The sequence below is a fragment of the Coenobita brevimanus genome, chromosome 87 (assembly GCF_032717465.1).
Source record: "Coenobita brevimanus isolate Jiangsu-jjx chromosome 87, ASM3271746v2, whole genome shotgun sequence".
Taxonomy (NCBI): domain Eukaryota; kingdom Metazoa; phylum Arthropoda; class Malacostraca; order Decapoda; family Coenobitidae; genus Coenobita; species Coenobita brevimanus.
Window position 1 is genome coordinate 10,408,302 of NC_137040.1, and position 14,576 is coordinate 10,422,877.

The window sequence follows — 14,576 nt, forward strand, 5'->3', positions numbered from 1 at the left end:
GAATAATAAAACATGTACTAAATGATCAGGTGAGCCTCTGAGCCTCTGAAAGAGAAAGTGATGTCAGAAGTCTAATTTTTACAGTCCGATGATATACAGTTTTATTCTTGCTGCCAAACGATTATCATTTAGAATACTCATACTGAAAGGGGTTAATGAAACTGTATCATCCAGTTCAGTCTTTCCTGAGCTGAACAAATTCGTCGGAATAAAGAATAAAATTATTTACGTCCTCATAGTGAAGAAAGTAACACGCTCATGTAGCAGCACTACGCTAACTTGTAATTGTCTTTTTTGTATCCTCATTGTATAAATCAAGGTACATCATACGAATCATGCAAATATTGGACTTCAAAACCTTGGTTAATCGCCATAATGGTCTAGTAAATGAACCGTGTACACATCCGCCTTCACCGAGAGCTAGCGAAAAGTGAGCTATGTTTTATCCCGCCATGGGGATGGCTGCCTATGGCGTATGGAAACAGATGTCAAGTGGCGGTATTTGGCAAATATTAAATTTCAGAAAACTGAGGCAATGACAAGCTTCAAGAAAGCACTATTCTTACTCAAAAAGACAATAAGAATGTAGATATGAAAGCCAATTCCACTGAACTCATCATTAACACAACGAAATGACTGTGTGTGAGGGACTGCCGGATGGAAGCTCAATGTATGCATATACATAATAGCCAGTCAAAAGTATTCATTCATGGGCATGATATTTTTTATCAATGAGTATTTTAGTGACTTTAATGGTCTATAGTGTTGCTACCTCTTGTAAGTTTATCAAGACATATAGAATAGTCACAATAGTTATGTTACTTTTCTAGGTCTGGACCGAAATAGAGCTCACCAGCTAGGTAGCAGACAACACCTGAAAGTCCCTCATTAAAGTATGATCTGGTGAGTACAGCGATGTCAGTTCATACCATAATGTGTATGGAAATAAAAATATAATGCATTTACAAAATATAACTTCATGTAAACAGTCACATACAGAAAAACAGTCACATTTTATTGCAGATAATAAATAATACACTTCTCTCAGGCTTCAACTCATCATTAAAACTCCTGCAGGCATAAGGCACAGCTAGTCAATTAAAGTACTGTACAGGTATGGCTAATTACTCACATTTTATGACATTAATTCTGCAGAATAAAGTCCTGCAGTTTGTGGTTAACTCGCTAAGTACCAGAACTTAAGAATTTTATGTATACACATCACATTCTTAACCCTTTTCTGCCATGGATGCACTTAGGTATTTGTTCAGGCTAAATCCTGACTATTTTATTCAGATGAGAAAAATTCAAGCATTGCAAAGGTTAATTAAGAAACTTTTTAACCCTTTGACTACCAAAATTTTCCTTCGATGAGTAAAATAATCTTGTGGCCTGAGTAAATAGTGTCCACAGGATGTAAAAGAGTTAACCACCACACCAGCATTTGTTACTGCTCACTGAAAAGCACTGGACTCTGCACTTCTCAAGTAATGGTCCTGGTTAGGTTTCACAGGAGGACTTTAAGCTGACAGTACCTGTCCCTTTACTTGTAATATGTAATGAATCAATCCTGACATTACTGGCACCAATGAAACAGTTACTTTACAAATGAAGTAAGTGGAATGCAAGCATCTTAAGCTTTTCCAGAATGTATTACTGCTCTTAATGTATAATCATATTTTTGTAAGAGCCTAATTCATGAAGGTCAGTAACTAAAGAGAAATATGTTGTAAAATTTGCTGATGTAATGTTTCTACAAGCACCACTAATGTCAGAAAATTTAACAGACAACTTATTTGGCAAGTCGTACAAACAAAATGGAAACGTTTATCAAACACACTTAACAAGTATCTTGAAATCTAATAGCAAACAGGATGACATGATTTGTATGTGTAAAATATTCTCACCAAAAAATGGATGGTGACTGGTGATTACCTTGTCTTGGTGTCATTGAGTGCACTGACGAGGCCAGTGTGAAGATTTATCAAGATCTGGCTTACATAATCAAATGCTCCTACAAGATGCTCTTGTATCTTCTCAGGAGCCAAAGGCCCTCTGTAATGAAAAATACAAAATAAAATAAGATTATAAGACTCTACTACTGTCCAACTAATTTGTCCTCCAAATTTAATCAATACATACCCGGTTTACAGTGACAAACACTACACATTCACAACATACAAAAAATATATGTAAACTTCACTATCATTACCTTAAACCCAATTTACCATTAATTCCTTGGAGTAGAGATGCTTCAATTTCCTTCAAACAAACAAATACACACACACAGGGCGTCGTCAGAGGCAGAGCTCCATACAGATCGTTGGAAAATAACGCAAAATCAGCGGTGAAAAGGAAGCATGCCTATTGTGAAAATGCGAACTGAATGCGTGAGTGGTGGTCCCATCTCATTTCAGTGAAAATAAGCCTGAGGTGTTGGTCAGATATGAGTAAACCATGGTGATGGTTTTTAAATCTTGTATGACTGCGTCATGGCAGAGAGAAACTGCTCACTCTTTACATCCAGTGATGGTGAGTTCACGGGGTTCTTCCATGATGACCAAAGCAATGGAAGTAGCAAACTAAACCAAACGGGAGTTACAGATGTGGAGAAAATTGTTGAGAAGAATGCTCAGGAATTAATACAGGTATGGGCAATAATTAGCGAATTACAAGAACAAACCTCGGAACAGGAGAGGGAGATAACAGAGCTGAGAAATAGGTCAGAGAGCACCTGCTTATGCAGTGTTAATTGAGAAAGAAAGGTGTCTGAATTAAAAGTGAGTAACGAAACAGCCGCAAGCAAAATAAAACAGCTTAAATGGGAAAATAAAAGGCTGCAGGAGGAAAGGGACAAGATGAAATGCAAACTTGGCAAGTGTGAATCTAAAACTAAGAAGGATGGAAATCAAAGAACACCACAGGGGATGGGAAAAAACTAAACAGGAAGATAAAATAAGTCTTAAGGAGATTTTAGAACAACAGAAAAAGGATAACCAGGAAAAGGTGGAGAAGGAAGTGGTGATGGTATTAAAATGTAAAGAATCACTTGTCAGAGATGCAGCAGACAAGAAAAAAATACGTGATTATCTCAGGTTTGAAAGAAAGAACAATGTCAGTGAGGTCAGAAAGAGAAAGGGAAGAACTGAAAGGGGTGAAGGAAACAGTGTCAATACTTATGGAAGGAAAGGACGAAGCCCAGAAGGAGATCGAAGAAGTGCTTAGGTTGGAAAAATATGTGAAGGAAGGGGCACGGCCACTCAAAGCAAAATTTTAATCTCAGGTCACAGTATATGAAATAATCTACAAGACTTGGAAATTAGCAGATAAGAAAGGATTTAAAAATGTCTGGATAAGGAGAGATGCAAATGAGGAAGAGAGCTAAAATAGAGGAACTTGTTATGGAAGCAAAGGAAAAAAAAATGACCAGAGAACGGAGGACGACAAGAGAGAGTTGTGCTGGAGAGTTACAGATCAGAAACTGAGGAAGTGGTACTGAAGGAGAGAGGGAGAGAGAAGGACAGAATAAAAAACAATGCACAAAGACTGAATGTGGCATATGCTAATGCAGATGGTATAATCTCAGCAAGGCTAGAAACTGACAATTTCTTGAGGATAAATGAGCCAGACATTATGAGCTTCGTAGAAAGCAAGCTAAGAATATTGAAATCCAAATGGGAAATGGGAAATACAAACTATGGAGATCAGACAGAAAAGAAAAAAACAGGAGGAGGAGTGATGATAGCAGTGAAAACAGCCTAAATATGGATAGTGTGGAATTGGGAGAAGGTATGGCTGAAGTGATAAACATGGTAACAGAAAACAGAGGGAAAGGCATGAGAGACTTCGCAGTAGCATGTCCCCCCCCCAAGAGAAGGGCATAGAATGAGGAGGAATACCAGATGTTGTCGGACATGGTTAGATACCTACATAAAGTGACTGAGAAAAGCAACAACATACAGTAATCCTGATGGGGTACTTCCATTGTAAAGAGGTAAATTGGGAAGAGTGGGACTCAGGAAGTAGTGAAGATTCATGGGGCAGTATACTATTAAATGTAGCTATGGATAATGTGATGACCCAGTGGGGCAAAGAAGAGACAAGATTTAGGGGGGATGACGCACCAGCAAGACTAGATTTAATTCTAACTAAAGAACCTGATGCAACTGAATCTCTGAAATATCTGTCCTATAGGAAAAAGTGATCATGTAGTGACAGAGTTCCAAACGATAGATGGAATGGGGGACTTTCAGAGTGCTGAGTCATTCTGAACTTGGTCCTACACTAGTCTTTTGCTGGTTGCCATGCTTGTAATAACCGTGGATTATTTGTACTCCAGTGTCTAATTGTCGGACATAGTAATGGCATATGCCATTGAAATTACTAAAATATTACTCAGAAAAATCAGACCCAGTAAGAATGATCTCTGTTATTTTCATAATTTAAGACTTTATGATCGTAGACTCGATACCAAAGTGTCAAGCTGTCACAACTACACCTTGCATAAATTATATTTGATTTGCTGGTCATTGTAACTGATCTCTTATACATAGTAAGGCCTGCCTAATGTACATTATTAACATCAACTTTCTTACTGACAATCCTTATATTACCTGAAATTTAATATTTTGTAAATTTAAGCACTTAACATATCGCCATGAGATTCGCACATGTGCATTAAAGGGACAGTCCTGAATAGAACAGCCCTGGCCCATGCTTGTTTACCAAAGACTAGTAATTATTTCATACGTACGGTGTTCATGTTTGAGAATGAACTACACTGAATTAAAGGGATTAAGTGCGATAACTTAAATTCAGAGGCTGCTGAATCAAATCGGGGACTGTTTATCAGCCTTTAGTATTATCAATATCCTATCCTAGTAACATCGATTCAAAACTCGCTCACTAGAGAGAGAGAGAGATTTATGTTTTTTCTATCAGTTGATGTACAAAAAGAATTAATGGCTTACACTCGTGTGCCACAAAGAAAAAAAAAAATGCCAAGTTACTTTTATTACTAGTGTTATTACTTTGCCACTAGGCTACCTTTTGATTTGTATTTATGACGAAATTACATTACCTGGCCAAGTTTTAATTGTATAATACCTTGCATTTAATAGATATCGCGGCAAAAAGTTACCACATTAATATTTAATATATGAAAACTGTGTCACGAATTGGCGCGAGCGTGCTTAAAAGTTCGTGACATTTTTGTTCACTGTGAAAACCGTGAATTCTAGTGGAATTCTCATTGTGTATCGCTCATTTCAACTGTCCACGCATTCGCTCGATTGGGGCGGTTTTTAGAATATTTTTCACTGTTTCATAAGTGATCATCCTTGCACGCGACATTAGCACCTTCGCTGAGTGATTTATTCTGAGTGCATACCGCTCACATTATTTCCGTTAGCCGTTAGCAAGCGCGGCTGGCCCTTGCCTCTCTCTCACAATTTGAAGTCAGTCAGGATTGGGACATCGTGAGAGCAGGTTCGTTTGGGCCCAGTGTGGAGCAGCGCCGCCGTTTTCCAGCGAGTTCCTGAATCTCCACCTAATGTGAATCGGCGAGAGGTTTAGCATGTGCAGCGTCCGACCTACGCACTGATGCCCAGTTTCCGCTTAGCCTCCTCCACTGACCAGTATTTCTTTTCGTTTTTCCTAGGTTTAAGTTTAGCTTTTGAGTGAGCGAGTGAGTGTGTTCACCTTATTTTGAATTCATTTGAGACTCATGTAACGTAAATTTATTTCATTGTAATTAATAAATTTACAGTTCTTTTTCTTGAGCTTAATGTAACGTAAACTCGTGTTCTATTTCTCTACATTAAGCTTAATTTACTTGCCGCTCCTAGTTCGCATAAACACTTTGTATTATTCATAACTGGTACTTAGGCCAGTCCTCTTGTACGAAGCTTAAATCCGTTGTGCCAGCCTGGAGTTAATGCACCGGCAAGAACCTGTTTATCATTAACAGCATTAGTTATTGATTGTCAGGGATGGAGTCACTTTCTCCAGAGGCTAACAGTATTAACAAACAGTGCATGTGAGTAATTAGTCTCTGCTGTGTACTGTTGAGAAAGTTTATAAATTCTCGTCCTTAGAGAATCGGCAAAGTAATCCGGAATTAAGTAAAACTTTCTGCTTGATTTCACAAGTCAATTCATTGTCCATATTTACAAGCAACATTTTAAAGTATTCTTTAATATATACCTTTCAAAAACCCCGTGACATCTGGCGACCTCATTCCAGGATATTAACTCCTAGCTCTAAAGTTATTCACGAGATTATACTCACTCACTCATACTTAGGTATTTATCATTAAAGTCTATAGGCACTATCTTACTGGTGATTATTGATTAATTTCTATTAATTTTACATAATAGTTTTCACAGTCAGTTGTTGTTTAATTTTCTTTCTTTACCAGTTTAACTACATAAAACTGGGCACCACTAACCTGTGCCTATATTCTTCATTCTTGATTATTGGCATTACTCTGCAAAATAGCAGTCAGTACTTAGTCTCTAGGTCACTCAGACTGAGTTAGCATCATATCTACCGATGTCTATGTACAGGAAGCCAAAGATATGGGGCTTAGCGACCCCGAGAAAATTAAGGACTACGTCCTCTCTCGGTTTACTTACGAGCAACAATGTGAGAAAGATGCTCGCGAGAAACGTGAGAGAGAACGTGAACACGAGCGACAACAACGCGAATACGAGCAAAAACAGCGCGAACTCGAGTTAGTACAAGAGCGAAAACAATGCGAATACAAGCGAGAACAACGTGAGAGAGAACGTCAACTCAAGTTAGAACAACAAGAGAGCGAACGTGAATACGAGCGAGAACAACGTGAGAGAGAACGTCAACTCGAGTTAGAACAACAAGAGAGAGAACGTAAATACGAGCGAGAACAATGAGAACACGAACGTGCCGAGCGTGAGGCACGTGAAAAACATGAACTTGAGATGCTGAGGCTCAAGCGAGACTCCTTGGCTTCAGACACATCTGGTGCAGCTAACCCAAGCTCCACAAGCACTCTCCCTGCACACATTTTGACGACCCCACACATCAAGCTTCCTCCATACAAAGAAGGTGAGCGAATCGAGCCATTCATAGCTTGTTTCGAAGACATGGCTCAGCTGGATGATGCAGGTATGCGGCTCCATTTCCTTAGCCTGTTTGAGGGCCCTGCCCTCGATATTCTCCACAGAATTTGTGGAGACAATCTCACGTATGAGATGATGAAGGCCGCGCTTGTCAAAGCGTATGGTCTCACAGTTGACGATGCCAAGAGTCAGTTTATGAGGGCGCGTTTACAAGAAAATGAGACTGCCATCCAGTTTCTTGACCGGCTTACTGCTTACTTAGATGAGTGGATGGAAAAAGATGAAACTCCTTCCACACGTGAGGGGATAATTGACCTTATGCTGCGCACGCAGCTAGAAAAGTTGTGGCCTACTGAACTTATGGCTCAGCTTAAGATCTGCCAGGTAAGGGATGCCAGCCAAATGGCAAACAAGGCTGATGCATTCTTCACTGCATACAGGTATCAGACTCGTAAGCAGCACACCTGGAACAGAAAAGCTGACAAATCTGGAAAACCGTCTCAGACTGAACCCCAGCAACAAGGGTGTTCCCAGAATAATTGCCAAGGTCCAAAACTGCAGAAGAACGACCAGGGGCAAAATACCCAGAAATCTGAGTGGAAGCGGTACAACAAGTACCCTAACCAGCAGCAGTATCACCCACGCAACCGACCGTCGGGACTATCCTTTTCAGCACCAGCTCAAGTGAATCGGAGGCAGGAGGCGAACGCAGCCTTCATTCCTCAACAGCAGCACGGTGGTGTCGTCCCTAGCAGTACTGGTATTTCCCCACAATTCACTAGTCCCTCAGCGACAGTGAACACTCCTCCACAGGAGGCCAATGCTCCGTCTCCCCAGACAGTGAGTACAACCCCTCAAGTATCTAATTCTCAGGGCACCATGTTTGCCACTTCATTTATTCAGCAGCCTCATTAGTGGCTGGCTGCTTCCTCCACAGGCCCTCCCACAGGTGACATTGCCTTCCTTGTTCAGCCAGGGTTTGTGGGAGACATTCCTGTGAAGGTCCTGAGACAATGGTTCCTCAGGTAGCTCTGTCAGGCACAGTCTAGTTCGGCCTGAGGAGTACACAGGTCGACAGATCCAAGCTAACCTTATTGATGGATCAGTGAGATTGTTCCCTGAGGCATGTATCCAGGTGGCATCTCCATTTTACACTGGTACGACAGTCGCAGTTGTCATGCCAGAACCTTTATTTTACCTAATAATAGGCAATATTCAAGGTGCCAAGTATAGTTGCACCGAAGATGACGCTACTCAGACTTCGGCTGCAGAAACACGAGCCATGGCTGAGGCTTGAAACTGTGTCACCTCAGTGACCATTGCATCGCCGCAAGATCTGATGTATAGCCAAGTTATTGTCCAAGAACAACACTCTGACCCAACACTTGCTGCCATGTGGAAGAAACAAAAGGGTAGAGTGATAAAGTATTCACGGGGAGGTCAAGCCAAGTTCCTTCGTAAACAAGGACGGCTGTACCGTAAGTCACGAACACCCCAGGGCAAGGTCCGACTGCAGTTTGTCGTTCCCGCTAAGTATCGCCTAGCAGTGTTAGAATGGGGTCATTGTTCAGCCTCAGGAGGTCACATGGGCAAAAGGAAAACCCAGGGCCGTATCCGTGCTGACTTTTTCTGGCCAGGGATGGGACCGGAAACAGATAGTTTTGTGCGTTTCTGCAATGTGTGTCCACATACCACTAATCAGGGACATGTCCTTCCTGCGCCGTTTGAACCCACACCCATAATCTCTGAAGCAGTTGAAAGAGAGCTCAGTGGTAAAGTGGGTGCAGACCTGACGTTTCGCCCGTTGGCCCCACAGGACACATCATGTCCAGGGCCTGTACATACATGTATACCATAGGTTAAGGGGAAGTTTGAGACCCCCGTAAGGACAATCCGAGGCTGTGTATGAATTACCTTGTGGAACGTCTCGAGCTGTGGGCCTTCTCAATAGGATTCCCGGAGAATGCACATTATCCACATGAGTGTTCACACCCACGGTGGATGTTAAAATGTGACTTGCTCGAGACTGCGTAGGGCTTCTCAGCTTCCTGTCATTAATTGTAAGTGTAGAGTTAGGTTAACCAGTAAACTGCCCGTTCTCAGAGATTTGAGCAATCCAGGAACTGGCACGTTTCCTGGTTAATAATGCTAGGTTAACCAGTAAACTAAAAGGGTCCTGAGAGATTTGTGAATCCAAAGGCTACGTTTCCTGGTTAATAATAAACATAAGTACTGATTGCTAGGCAGAGAGAGAGAGAGAGAAATGACACTTCTGATGCTCCACCTTGATTCCTTTTGCAGGTGCAGCTGGCGGGTGCAACATTGTCGTGCAGATCAGCTGATCGTCCCTGCCGCATTCTGCCGCCTCTTCTCTTCTGCCTCATCGTCTCTTTTACTATTAATTTGTATTATATCATTTTACACGTAGGCACAGTTACACCACAACTGTCACACCACTGTGTATTACATACATCACACTACATAACAATTAGTTGTTAATGTAAATGTAGCGAACTTTCGCTCAGTCTGACCTGAGTACAGGATTTTTCACCGTCGTCACGGAGTTTTTTCCTCAAGCTTACGTCTATTAACGTAAATACGAGGTTTTTACGCTCATGGGTGACTGTGATTTTCTCCTGTAGCAGGGTAGTACACACACCACAGTGTGAGTCTTGTGTGACTGAGTTAGGATTTATATGTATGTATATCGGAAAAAAAATTTTCTGAAGAAAAAAAAAAATTGATTTTGATAGGGCGTAATGTCACGAATTGGCGTGAGTGTGCTTATAAGTTCGTGACATTTTTGTTCACTGTGAAAACCGTGAATTCTAGTGGAATTCTCATTGTGTATCGCTCATTTCAACCGTCCACGCATTCGCTCGATTGGGACGGTTTTTAGAATATTTTTCACTGTTTCATAAGTCATCATCCTTGCATGCGACATTAGCACCTTCGCTGAGTGATTTATTCTGAGTGTGTATCGCTCATATTATTTCTGTTGGCCGTTAGCAAGTGCGGCCGGCCCTTGCCTCTCTCTCACAATTTGAAGTCAATCAGGATTGGAACGTCGTGAGAGCAGGTTCGTTTGGGCCCAGTGTGGAGCAGCGCCACCATTGTCCAGCGAGTTCCTGAATGTCCACCTAGTGTGAATCGGCGAGAGGTTTAGCATGTGCAGCGTCTGACCTACACGCCAACGCCCAGTTTCTGCTTAGCCCCCTCCACTGACCAGTATTTCTTTTCATTTTTCCTAGGTTTAAGTTTAGCTTTTGAGTGAGCGAGTGAGTGTGTTCTCCTTATTTTGAATTCATTTGAGACTCGTGTAACGTAAATTTATTTCATTGTAATTAATAAATTTACAGTCCTTTTTCTTGAGCTTAATGTAATGTAAACTCGTGTTCTATTTCTCTACATTAAGCTTATTTTACTTGCCGCTCCTAGTTCACATAAACACTTTGTATTATTCATAACTGGTACTTAGGCCAGTCCTCTTGTACTAAGCTTAAATCCGTTGTGCCAGCCTGGAGTTAATGCACGGGCAAGAACCTGTTTATCATTAATAGCATTAGTTATTGACTGTCAGGGGTGGAGTCACTTTCTCCAGAGGCTAACAGTATAAACAAACAGCACGTGTGAGTAATTAGTCTCGGCTGTGTACTGTTGAGAAAGTTTATAAATTCTCGTCCTTAGAGAATCGGCAAAGTAAGCCGGCATAAAGTAAAACTTTCTGCTTGATTTCATAAGTCAATTCATTGTCTCTATTTTCAAGCAAAAAACATAACATTTATGTAATTTTTAAATTCACAAAAACCCCGTGACAAACTGAAGAAACAAAATATATGTACATTATAATATCAACAGTCTGGATCATTTAACGTACACGAGGATATTAAAGTGTCGTTATGCTACATGTTTTCAGGTCGCCTTCTCGTCCTAAGAACACTAGCTACTGAGCGGGGTTCTCTTTCGAGACTGGAACTAGAATACACTACAAGTGGAACAGGGCATAAAAACTCGGCAGACCAACCATGCACATATATTGCCTTAGTTACAATCCTTTACAATATACAGCAATAATATACAGGTACAGGTAAATATGGACATTGTCAGGCTTGACTTGGACTGCTGGGGTCTAGGCTAGTTACAGGTGGTGCCCAGGTGTGGGAGGCAGCTCATCAGGCATGCCCTCCCGTAGGGGGCTCAGAACTACTGCCAGGGGTGATGTCCAGGTGGGGCTGTTGGTTGGCATACAGGGAGGCACTTTCCTGGTGGGGCCTCAACCTGGGAGGTGGCCCTCTGGACCGGAGCCGAACAGGGACAACAGGTGTGCCGGTCTTCAACTGCTCCTGGTGGAAGGTGGTCTGTGGGTGGGGCTTGGGAGGCCCCGCCCCGGGATCCTGGGGATGTCCCTGGATGACTGAGGGCTGCCGTCTCTACTGGGCTGGACTGCCGTCGGGAGCTGCCAGCAGTGTCCCTTCCTTGTGGCGTTCGTCAGTAGCGGGTGTCGTCCAGGGGCAGACTGTAGGGCGTGGATCCCCGGGCTCGGGATAGATCCTTCCCACCACTCTTCGAACTGCAACTCCTCTGGGGGGCTGCACCTGTAAGGAGAGAGAGAGACATCCCACTCGGCCTCCGGATGGGTGGTGGGCCGAGCCAGGGACTTCCTCTGAAGGGGTAGTCTCAGGTGCTGGGGATAAAGGGCATACAGTGGCCGTCACTGCACTTCCACAAGCCCTAGAAACAACAGCTGAAGGGTGTACAGTGGCTGTCCCTTCCCCGGTAAGTACAGTGGCCATTACCACGGTGCTGTTCCCTAAGGAGGAGGCAGATGAAGGGCATACGGTGGCCGTTCCTTCCCCGGTGCATATAGTGGCCATCACCATTGTTCTTCCTCAGCCTGGTTTGCCAGCAGACGTGCACACAGTGGCCGTCACATCCTACCCGGTGCGTACAGTGGCCGTCATGTCCTGCCCGGTGCATACAGTGGCCATCACCACAGGGCTGGTTCCAGGGATGGCTGCAGCTGACGTGCGTACAGTGGCCCTCACGTCCTGCCCGGTGTGTACAGTAGCCGTCACCACGGGACTGCAGGGGGCAACAGCCGAAGGGCGTACAGTGGCCGTCCCTTCCCTGGTGCGTACAGTGGCTGTCACCGCGGTGCTGCTTGGGACTGTACAGAGACAAGTTCCACCCCGATCCTGGCGAGGGCTAGCCCGGCTGAGATGTAATTGGCCGGGACTGTTCTCCTGCTGGTGGATGTGTTGAGGGGAAGAAGGCACAGGGCCGTGGGACACCTAGGCACCTCTTGCTCGGGCCCAGCGCTCTCTCTACATGTCCCCCTGTGGTCTCCTCCTGGGTTGGGTGTAGAGCTGTGAGTCCTACCTGTGGTGGGTGTTGTGACACCCCTCCCTGGGTTTCCCATGGGGGCGGGCATCTCATGTGTAATATAGATAGAAGTTGTACCAAGTCTCCTGTGCCATTTAGAATCATGTATGTTCCTTCAATTTTTGGAAGGGATAATAATAATAATAATAATAACAATAATAATAACAATAATAATAATAATAATAATAATAATAATCTGGTTATTTGTTTCTCAAAAGCGCCAGTTCTTCCTTTGAGAATTCACTAGCGCTCAACACACAAATATTATTTTTATAATTACATGGACTGTGACATCTCTCATATAAAATACAAGCTACATCATATACATATGAAAGTAGCAATAATTAAACCCTATAATCATCCATCAAAGTACCTCTCCAGGTCACAGCATTTTGAAAAAAGAAAGGCTTTCAGCTGTCTCTTAAAGGATTCAACAGAAGAGTTGCCTGATGGACACTGGGAATCTGTTACATAATCTAGGGGCTCTATACACAAAATAACGATCAGAAAAAGATAACTTGTGAATGGCTCCTGGCTTGTTAAGACGCAAGGAGTCATCTTCACTGCATAACATCACAACCGGGCGTGCCGATGGGAGTTTTAACAATTCAGCAAGATACTTCGGTTCACCAAACTTAAGAACCTTGAGTGTAATAAGAAACAGTTTAAATTCAATTTTACCCTTTACTGGTAACCAACGCAACTCAATCAGGAACGGGGCAGTCGAGGTTCTTGGGGGGAGACCAAAGATAAGCCGTGCCGCCCTGTTCAACACAGACTGAACTTTTGTTAGTACAGTGCTCCCTTAACCCCTTAAGACCGCAATGGGGTGCTTTATGGGGTGGAAGACAATTGACAATCGTCATGGTCGAGCCTGCCACAGACGTCGTAGAACACACATGCTCATGAATCATGTGCTGCATTTGTTTGTGTGCACTTGTGATAGGATTAATGTCATTCCTACTTACAAAACTACTTACACTCTCCAATGAATACACACAACAAGAGTTTATTCATTTGTACGAGTCATAAAAAAAGGTAAAAATATTCTAATCTGGCAAGTCTAGCAACTAGTCAGGTCATTCATCCCTTATAATTTAATATTTTCTATGTTAATTCTTTAGAAATGAGTAGATTTGTATCTCTTAATATATGGTTTCAATGAGGAAAGTCATATTTTCCTCCTCTGAGACGATTTACTAACTTAAATTTATTAATGCCTAAATTCGCCTTCAGTCAGCGATTTCAACAAACCGTCCCAAATCCAGGAACGGTCAACAGTCATTTTTTGCCTGCTCTGAGAGAGGTCGGAAGGCTGGACTGAAGTCGAGAGGACGCACGCTGAGAATCTGAGATGTCAGGATCGTACTGTTGTGTTCCCCTGTGCATTAATAGGGGTGGCCATCAATTTCCTCAGATTATGAATGATGAAATTACAAAATAAACAATTTGGATAATATAGTGTCATATACAGTATTTATATATTTCTCAAAGTGGCTAATCAATCCAGAATAGAATATATTCTCTATAATAAGTATATATAGAAAAATATATGTATACATATAAAAATATGTGCTTTTCACTTTCACTCACAAAGTACACACTGCTTCCTACCCAGATGACTTAACACTCCCACACACACTTCATGACTGGTGTACTACAAAAAGACTCAGAATGGCCTCTTTTATGGTAGAACACAGTCATAACTCACACCTCACTATCAATAACATCCCCCTTGTCCCACATGCACACAAAATCTTTGGTGAAATGAAAGCACAGTAACAGAAGAATTTGGTAATATCTTGCAGCATAGAGCAGTTAGTTAGAAGCTGATCTGTAAAAATATTTAACTAAGACAGCCTTTCTGAAATTATCTTGATGTCCTCAAATGTGAATATTACAAAATCTTGGGTGCCGCAATATTAGTCAACAAAAGCAGAGTCAATCTTGTCCCTGGGACTGTACCTTCAATGCGCATGTGCCACTTGGATATTTGGGATGCTACGAGCGTCGTACCGATTTTTTACTTATATTGGCTAGTAATCGACTTGAAGAGGGCAATTACAAAGTATTTTGTTCCAGCCAATTGTGAGT

General features: G+C 42.3%; 1 protein-coding gene across 1 annotated transcript in view; it reads right to left on the minus strand.

The window, feature by feature from the left end:
- Positions 1-261: 261 nt before the first annotated feature.
- Tmem214 (Transmembrane protein 214) overlaps positions 262-14,576 on the minus strand; it is a 358,745-nt gene continuing 344,430 nt past the window's right edge. Inside the window, exon 14 of the mRNA XM_080281050.1 lies at positions 262-2,055. Coding sequence (XP_080137176.1) covers positions 1,932-2,055 — 124 coding nt within the window. The 3' untranslated portion in view covers positions 262-1,931. The remainder of the gene's footprint in view (positions 2,056-14,576) is intronic.